Source organism: Sabethes cyaneus, chromosome 2, assembly GCF_943734655.1.
Source record: "Sabethes cyaneus chromosome 2, idSabCyanKW18_F2, whole genome shotgun sequence".
Classification (NCBI taxonomy): Eukaryota; Metazoa; Arthropoda; class Insecta; order Diptera; family Culicidae; genus Sabethes; species Sabethes cyaneus.
The window spans coordinates 175,729,145-175,739,314 of NC_071354.1; the positions used below are offsets into that span (position 1 = coordinate 175,729,145).

The following is a 10,170-nucleotide window of genomic DNA, read 5'->3' on the forward strand; positions in this document are numbered from 1 at the left end:
ACATCAGTCAAAAGAATAAAAACAAAATAAAAACGTTCGTTCATTATTCGTGTGGCGTAGCAGATTGAAACCAATTACAGTTGAATCAAACATCCTACATTATCTTATTATACGCTTATACATTAATTAATTGATTTTCCAACTATAGTGAGTATTATTACCTAAAAACAGTGTTATGTTTCCGTATACTAAATCTATGAATTTACTATTTTAGAATTCTACTACTAAAGCAAGTGAATCTCTAACCTACAACTAAGCCTAGAAAAAGCTGAACCATAGATTCAATTCCCAATTAAATTACGCGTTTTTACAGTTAAAATATACTTGAGGGGATTAAACGTGAGTTGACCAACATATTTTCTAAACATAACTTCCAGCAAATTTACAAGAACATACAACAGAGATTATCATGCACATGCAACTAAAATCGAACACTATACATAAACAATTAATGTCTAAATGCTACACAATGAAACACGTTAAAATTAAGAAATCTTATAACTAATATGTAATACAAATTATATGCGTATGTCCCATAGGAAAATAATAATATCTCTACGAATCTCAACTTGGATTCTGATATTATATTTACGGAAGAAATCCCCCGTCCGTGTTGCCATTTGCAACAGTAGTAGAATAGTACAGCCGTCAGCGCTAGAGTGTCAAATCCAAACGTTTTTCCGCCCATCCAGTATACCATAATTAGGATCTTCCTGGAACCGATCCTAATGTGCCCACGGTACTCCCGACTCGGCTTTTTTGTTTAAAGTCCTGAGCTCTAACAGGACACTACGACGTCTGCAGCTGGCTTATAGGAGTTGAGCTATGCTCGCCTCTTTACACCACTCTCCTTGTTAGCACACAACCGAGGGTGCAACCAAAGACTGGTATTACCCTGGTAAGACTGGTCGACGCTAGACCCAGTTGCGTCCCAGTCGGCGCCGCGTGGAGGTAGGGATAAGAGCTCCCGCACCCATCTTAATGGCGTACAAAGTTGAATGCGACTTTGATCGGCGCCATAACCTTGCTGGGTTAGGGCTTTCACCGGCCTGCAGGAGGTGAGCTGGAAGAATTCAACGGTACGTACGTTCAGAGATGGACATATCATCTACCAGAGCTGCAGCAACACACACGTGTTTGGTATAGCTTTCATAGCGATGTGCGAGATGCGGAAACGGGTGATTGAGTGGTGGCCAATCAATCCTCGAATGTCCAGGTTGAGGGCCAGTTTTTCAATATAAGCATCATCAACGTGCACAGACCTCACCCCAGAAGTACCGATGACGACAAGGATGAATTCTACGCGTAGTTGGAAAGAGAATACGACCGCTGTCCAAAACGAGATATCAAGATCGTCATCGAGAATTTCAACGCCCAGGTCAACCAGGCTAGCGAAAATATCTAGCCCATTTCAAGGTTAATTATTTAGGTTGACACCACTCGTAGGTCGTAGGCCTTGGTTATGGGTCAGCAAACGACTGCCGTAGATTCGGGAATGCAATCGAAACGAATTGAGGTTTTGCTTATCAGTTCAAGTGAACACAAAATCAGGCAAAATCATTATTATTTTTTTCTAAATAACTACTCGGGTGGTTAATAAAACTTTTATGTCCATCAAGTTAACTTCCCAAGACGCGAATAACCATTGGTTAAAACGTCTCTAATAAAAAAAGTTAACTTCCGTGGGTGCGCTTCGACGAAGAGTGGAAGAGCCAGAAAAAAATAATTGAAAAATCGACAGCGAAAAAATGAAATTTAGTGTTGAATTTTAATTGTGAACAAATCTCAGTATTTAGTGAAATTTACGACCCATCCAGTAACACAACCTGTAGAATGCAATGTTTAGTGCTGTGAGTTGTAAATTCACCTTGTTGCTAGCAGGTTAGTTGAATCAGTTTTAATTTTTTGTCATGATTTCCTGATGCTGTGGGAGTATGACTACAATAAATGTACTCTAATGACCTTGTCGTTAACTTATTTAACACTCACTATTTTTCACTCCCTTTACTTCTTTCAACCGTGCCAACACTTTTCAGCATTGAATTAGTTTGTAGCTACGGTTAAAAAGCACATAAAAACTAAGGACAACGGTTTTAATGTAATTTAGTGAAATTTGAAAATTTTGCTGATAAATTCTTTACATGCATTTTTTTTGTTCATCCTTTAGCACTATTTAGGAAATTGTGTGTCATATATTTAGCATTGTAAATTTAAAACATACTCTCCAAAAAACTTGTTAACATATTATTTACCTTTGCATTTCCTCTCGAACTATTTCAAACTGATACTGCTCAAAGCGTATTCAATGATTGTAAAGTTTACTACGAACTGGTTTCATTGTTTTAGCCTTACGGCCTCTGCTTGTGTGCCTTAGCTACACCTAGTTCGAAAGACTATTGTCATCAACGGAATAAAACAGTTGCTAAATTAGCTCCCAATAGTAAATTGACATGATGATAAGTTACGATTCCGCGCCAGACCGAAGTCTACAATTAGATGTAATTTCACGTACTTGAATAGGGTAAATGTTACCTCCGTAGTGACTTTCTTTTTCGATTATTCTATGCAGTTTATTGTCTTTACCTTCCAGAGAGAATAAATCACAGAAAATAGCAAACAAAAACAATAGCAAATAAATAAGTCAATTAAGAAAATTTCAATAAAAACTAATTTTAAAACTATAATTATCCAGCTTTCACGTTAAAATTAAAAAATAGCAATTTAAAGTTGAATGTGAGCTAATTTCGCAGTTGTAGGGTCACTGCCGGTGAGTCCTAATTATTGAGACAAAAGGATCGTGCCATCTAATAAAATGAAAAGCTCATTGTTCAAAATAGACGCAATGTTAATTTATATTCCGATATTATTTCCAGCAATTTAAACACTTTCAAGCAGTCGTGGGCTTTTATCTCCATAGTTATAGTTTAAGCCAATTATTCAGTGTATATGACCGTCCAGCAAGTAAAGGCTTTGCAAATATGTTAAGGGCAATTAACCTGTCATGTTGAACAAAGTCGAGAAAGCCGAAGAAAAAATAAATGAACGCTTACAATTATTGAAGTGAAGTGATTCGAATGGTGGGTATAGAATAATCGGCTTGATAAACTTCTTCTTCTTCTACCAGCATAGAGCCGAGCTGACACTTGCCGTATCCAGAATTCCATTTCAGTGTACTCGATTTTGGGCTAATCGTCGCCAATTCGTTGCGCGTCTCGACACACGCAATTCGGCTTCAACCTGGTCGAGCCATCTAGCACTTAGGGTCCCTCTATTCTTGGTGCCGCTGGGGCTCTTAAAGAGAACGGATTTCACAACCACGTCTTCCGGCATCCTTGCTGTTGGGCACACGTATGGCAGTCTGTTGTGAACATAGCTTAGTTGTTATCGAATACAACTGAATAAGCTACTTTTGTCTCATATACAATGCACGTATGGCGTCAATTGACAGTTTGTGAGATTGCACTCACACCAATGCACTCATACGGTCGGAGACGAACGAGAATCCTATCCTTCGTACATCGTCCTCTTTCTTTCGCAGACCATTCACCATTGCCGAGATAAGTCGTGGTTCGATCAGCTCTGGTGTGCCGGGTGATTTTCTGGCGACATGCAGACGGAACTCCACACTTGCGACGTGACCGACTGACCCTAGTAGCGTCTCAACTTTCGTCAGGTGTTTCGTTGGAAATCTTTCGAAGTAGTGCCTGCAACTCGTGGTTCATAGGCTTCGCCACTCTTCGCTTTCTGTTTGTACTCTGCCAAAAACAGTCCGCAACATCTTTCGTTCAAATACAACAAGTCTTACGTAAGCAAAGTTTGTCTCAAGTCCGTGAAGGACTATCGGTCTACGCTAGTTTATAGATCGTCAGCTTTGTGCGCACAGTAGTCCAAAAGGGCGAAAAGCGGAACTTTTTTCCTAGTGCCTTTTGCTTTCATTTCATCATTTATGGTCTTTAGCACTTTTCTTCTTATAAATATCCCCCTTAAAACTGTCAAAAGTTACTCATCGCTTATTATAGTGAAAATAAAAAAATAACTTTTTTGTATTAGAAAATATAGACATAGTTTCTTCGGCAAAGTTGTAAATAATGTAAAAACAAGCAACTTTGCTGAAGAAATAAAATTCCTATCTTTAGCGAGTGTTGAACTATAGGGCATATTCTTTGAAGCTTCTTTAAAAATTGGTTTTTCATACTTAACTTTTCTTAGTTGCATTTTACAAAAATATAATGTTCTATGGAATTATTGAAGCACTCAAAATACACGTTTTTGCAGAAGATCGCAAATCTTTTAAGACCTCTACTTATTAAGTTATCGCATATTCAAGCTTTAAATTTTCTTAGCTTCACGAGCCCATGTGGTAAAATGGGGCAAGCGGATTTATGAAATCAGCGCTTCATCTTAAAGCTTAAGTCGAATACTATAAACTTGTATGGGTTCCGCTTGTCCCCAACCATTCAAATGAGAGTACGGCAAGCATACGTTTTATGTGTTTCGCGTTCGCTATAGGCTCGATACACGTCCGTTCTTTTGTGTTAGTAGATAGACACATGATTTCTTCGGCAAAGTTATAGAAAATTTAAAGGCAAACAACTTTGCTAAAGTAATGACATTTCTATCTCTATCGAGTGCAGAGCTATAGAGCATTTTCTTTAGAAATTCTTTAAAAATTAGTTTTTCATACTTACCTTATGTTGGTTGCAATTTACAAGAGTAAATGGTTTCAAGCGATTATTGAAGGACTCAAAACACATGTTTTTGCAGAAGGTTGCAAATCTCTAGGACCTTTCCTTACAAAGTTATCGCTTATTTAAGCTTTGTTTTTCTTTAACTTCACGAGCTAAAAGCGATAACTTTGAAAGGAAAGGTCCTAAAGATTTGCAATCTTCCGTAAAAACGTGTATTTTGAGACCTTCAATAATCGCCTAGAACCATATGTTCTTGTAAAATGCAACCAACATAAGCTACGTATGAAAAACTAATTTCTAAAGAATTTCTGAAGAAAATGCTCGGTTTGGCCATTTCTGAGAAACAGGCAATCATTTATATCTAGTCAAAACAGGTTTTAAGGATAACTTTTAAACTACTCGTTTATTCTAAATAAAACTTGATCCGTTCTAAATGAAACGTGATAATTTATTTTATGGTAGCTTAAGCTTTCATTTGGTACTAAGATTGTTCACATCGGTTGAGTGTTTCCTGAGAAAATCGTGTGAAGTAGTTTGCACATTTTTTGTTTATAAATTTTAAACAAAGCGTCGGACCACAAAACAATTCAATAGTGGTATACTAGGCAATAACACCTTTCAACACCCGCAACCAATCCAACCGCCCACCCACCCTCAACCACACACAAACAACCACACACAAACAATTACACACAAACAACCACACACAATCAACCACACACAAACAACCACACACACACACAACCAGACACACACACAACCAGACACACACACAACCACACACACACAACCACAACCACACACACACACACAACCACACACATACAACCACACACACACACACAACCACACACACAACCACACACATACAACCACACACACAACCACACACATACAACCACACACACAACCACACACATACAACCACACACACAACCACACACATACAACCACACACACACACACACAACCACACACACACACAACCACACACACACACAACCACACACACACACAACCACACACACACACAACCACACACACACACAACCACACACACACACACAACCACACACACACACAACCACACACACACACACAACCACACACACACACAACCACACACACACAACCACACACACACACAACCACACACACACAACCACACACACACAACCACACACACACACAACCACACACACACACAACCACACACACACACACACACACACACACACACACACACACACACACACACACACACACACACACACACACACACACACACATACACTCACACGCACACACACACACACACACACACACACACACACACACACACACACACATACACACACACACACACATACACACACACATACACACATACACACACACACACACACACACATGGTCGCCAAACATTGAAGTTTGGGTTCCGGAAAGGGAAGTCCACGGTGGATGGAATTCGGACAGTAATCGAGCGAGCCAAAAAGTCGTCCAAACAGAGGCGAAGAGGAGATCATTTTTGCGTCGTTGTAACGATCGACGTAAAAAACGCCTTTAACAGCGCCAGTTGGGAGGGCATTGCCCTGTAGCTGCATAGAATGCTTGTCCCAGGATATCTTTGCAGAATACTGAGGAGTTACTTCAGGAATCGGACGCTTGTTTACGAGACCGCCGAGGGGCGCAAGACGATGAACATTACGTCTGGAGTCCCACAAGGCTCCATCCTTGGCCCAACGCTCTAGAACGGGATGTACAACGGCGTACTGTTTCTGAAGCTGCCTAGAGACGCGGTGATCGTCGGCTTTACCGATGACATCGTGCTGTCGGTGACAGGCGAATCACTGGAGGAGGTAGAAATGCTGGTGACAGAGGCGATTAGAAGTATCGAGAACTGGATGCATGGTGCAAAGCTACAAATCGGCCACCATAAAACGGAGGTTCTGCTGGTTAGCAACTGTAAAGTCGGACAACACGCAGTCGTCACCGTCGGGGAGCACTTTATTACTTCAACGCGTGCGGTCAAGCATCTGGGAGTAATGATAGACAACCGGTTGAACTTCAACTTCCACGTCGACTACGTTTGCGAGAAGGCGGCGAAGGCTTTCAATGCGATAGCCAGGATCATGTCGAATTGTTACGGACCGAGAAGTAGCAAGCGGAGACTGCTGGCTAGTGTGCCATCATCGATACTGCGGTATGAAGGTCAAGTCTGTATCGCAGCACTACGATCGAAGCAGAATCGCGTGAAGCTGAATAGTACCTTCCGACTCATGGTTGTAAGAGTTGCCAGTGCGTATAGAACAATATCGTCGGAGGCAGTATGCGTTATCGCTGGAGTGATCCCCATCAGCATCATGCTCGTGGAAGATAACGACTGCTGCGGACGAAGAAACACCAGAGGAGCCCGGAAGCTGGCAAGAGAAAAGTCGCTGAGCAAATGGCAGCAAGAGTGGGATAGGGCCGAGAATGATAGATGGACGCATCGACTCACTGACAGAACCGGTCAACCTGGTTGAACAGGAAACTTGGAGAAGTCGGGTTCCACTTGACGCAGTTTCTCTCGGGTCACGGTTGCTTCAGGCAATACCTACACTGGTTGTGGTTTTTGAACGTCCTCGATTTGCCGCGATACGAAGGGAGATGCCGCCCCTGACGGTAGAGAACATAGTAGGCGAAATGTGTCGGGAGGAGAGCGTGTGGAATGCCGCCACCGGCGTTGTAGCATAGATTATGTTGCAACTGCAACGACAGTGGAGAAACGACCAGCGAACTACCAATCCCGATTAGCAGACAATCTTGACAGACGCATCGGTGGGGTGACGAGCGTGACGGAGCAAACCAAGCTTGGACAGAAACACTACGAGGGCGGCCGTGAGAGGATGGATGTTATGTTGGTCGCTGTCCCTGGATCGCTATTCCTGAAACTCGACGGAGCAGTGCTGAGCCCAACAAGAAACCCTGCGAGTGTGGCCGTGAGGAGATGGAAGTCATGACGGTCCCCATCTCTGGATCGGTACACGTCTCGACAGGTGCAAGGAAAGTGGACGGTGAAGGAGAATGTAGTAGCAACAAGAATGGCAGAACCCTACGAGAGTGAATGTGAAGGAGTGAACGTTATGACGGTCGTCATCTCCGGATCGGGGTGTACAGACACAGCCTCCCCCCGAAGTAATACTTAAAGGTAGTTCCGGGGGGTTTAGGGTCGGACGCCCGTGAGGTTTTTAGTGGGTTAGAGTCCCACACTGTGCCACGCGATGTAGCAATACACCATTAGTGTGCCTGGCATTGAGCGTTTCCTCATGTAAAAAAAAATCACACACACATATTTGTTCAAATCTTAGCCGGACGGTGCTGCTAGATAGAGTCAGAAGGATTATTGCACTAGCGTCGTGATTGCGCTGTATGCTAACAGCCGGTTGCGAAGTCTGTCGATAAAGAAGGTTCAAGTCTTAAAAGACGCCCACGGTTTAATCTGTCATTTACATCCTGCAAGATGAGTTCATCGGATTATATTGAAGCTCTGAACAGCTGCTTGGTACCGTTCAAAGAGACATACCGGAACGCAAAAAATCGTGTTCCCGCAAGACAACGTTGAAACCCATTCTCTTCAACGACCCACCGGTACCAGTCAGTGAGTCGGAAATATTACTAATTGTTATTCAATCACTAAAAAATCTCGTAGCTACCACTTAGAACCAATAACCATCACCCAAATCTGTTCCACTGATAATAATTAATTAATAACGAGGAGACAAGGATCACTCGGCCTGTAATCGAATATGTTCTCCGTCTACTGCCCAAGAGAGCACGTGAAATTGATCAGGAAATTTCAACCCGGTGAGCCATGCAAATTTGCTTTCCTCGCCGGTTCAACATGTTGGTTGGTCCATGAAATAATAGCTACCCAGCTATAATCTCTGGCCGGTCGGCTGGAGTACTTCTGCCAACCATGAACCACACAATTGCAAACGCTGGTCAATCCCTCGCTCCATTACGGGCAAAAATGATACGCGATACTTTTGAAAAACTCTTCTTGTCCGACAGCGCCGGACCCAGCCAACCAGCATTCATTTCAATTGAATGGTCCGATTTTCCACCCAGCTACAATTTGTTTTTTTTTTTTTTGTGCAAATGAATAGAGCCACCGCAACTACACCGAACTGATCTGAACCCAGGTTTGCAGGTTTGGACTGGTACCTACGTGTACGTATTCGGCTGGACAGTAGTGAAACATAAACCTTGCAGCGAAAAAAAATACTGTGATATGGAAAAGTAGAATCTGCAATTAGCGATACGGATCTTTTCATTTCGGTGCGGTTTTTCACGTTGGTAATAACTGGTTCGACAGTTGATGACTGACAGGGACAGATATCCACGTGAAACGGAGAGTATAGAGCTCTCAAATAGCCAGTGGCTAGTTTGATGGCAAACACGGCTGGTCGTTATTCAGAACCGAGTTGGGGAATTATTTCAATCAAAAGAGGACCCTTTTCACCAATCAGTATGAAAAGCAAAAAAAAACACAGTTTTCACCCGCATATTACGACTGAAGTTTTAAGCTAAAATTTCCATCACTGAGTGGGTGGGCGTTTGCGAAACTGACGACACTATGTTGACGAAAGTGGGAGGTGGGAGGTGGGAGACGGGCGGCCACCTATAGCAACCGGCTATTATAGGTCATCGAGTAGTGACCAGCTAGAACGATGCTACAGTCAGTGCAGTGCTGGACAGGTGCTGCCGCTGTTGCAAGTTCCCGTGTGCTATGCGGGAAAGTACCCCACTGCGAGTCATACATTTTTAAGCAGATAATTTCCCGCTCTGGAAAAACCAAATGTTGCATGTTGCGCCGAGTTTCAGCCGGGAGTTCAATGCACGTGCCGTTTTTACCGAGTACAAAAACCGGTATGGAAAATATAGAGGCAGCACGTGCGTGTCATCTGATTTATGGAAATTTTGCGGGGAATTTTTTTAGGCTTGCATGGAATCGAACATTCAAAAATCTAAATATTGAAAATATTTAACTTGATTGTTTAATTAATAGCTGCCGTACGTAAATCAGTATCAATTGCATTGATTTGCGACCGTAAATCAGTTTACCTGCATCGTTATGTTAATTAGTAAAAATATTATATTTCAAAAACATGTACATTTTTTTTAAATTTGGAACTTGATTGAAACCGTATCGAAGCGCAATGTTTTGTTTGCTATGTCTTCGGTTCCACTGAAATACTGATATCAGGGCCCCCGTTTTTTCTACGAACCAAACTAAATGCCGCACTTTTTAACCGAGCAGAGTGCAAAATTGTTTATCATTGCTTGCGCTTCGATTCATCGTTTCGGTTGACGACAGACACACACTCTAAGCTAGTTCCAGGAATCGTTTAATTGTCGGTTCATTTTAGTGGCGCGCAGTGGCAGACTTTCATCTCACTATCCTGTGTTTTAGCAGTAGATAGATATAGCAATCCGACAG

General features: G+C 42.2%; 1 protein-coding gene across 1 annotated transcript; it reads left to right on the forward strand.

Annotated features, from left to right (window-relative positions):
- The first annotated feature begins 6,733 nt into the window (after nucleotides 1-6,733).
- Nucleotides 6,734-7,213, forward strand: LOC128736381 (uncharacterized). Its single transcript, XM_053830857.1, has one exon. It carries the CDS (start codon nucleotides 6,734-6,736, stop codon nucleotides 7,211-7,213), a length of 480 nt encoding a protein of 159 aa, XP_053686832.1.
- Nucleotides 7,214-10,170: the final 2,957 nt, after the last annotated feature.

Coding starts and splice junctions, on each gene's coding strand:
- LOC128736381 (XM_053830857.1), top strand. CDS start 6,734: ATGATAGACAACCGGTTGAACTTCAACTTCCACGTCGACTACGTTTGC.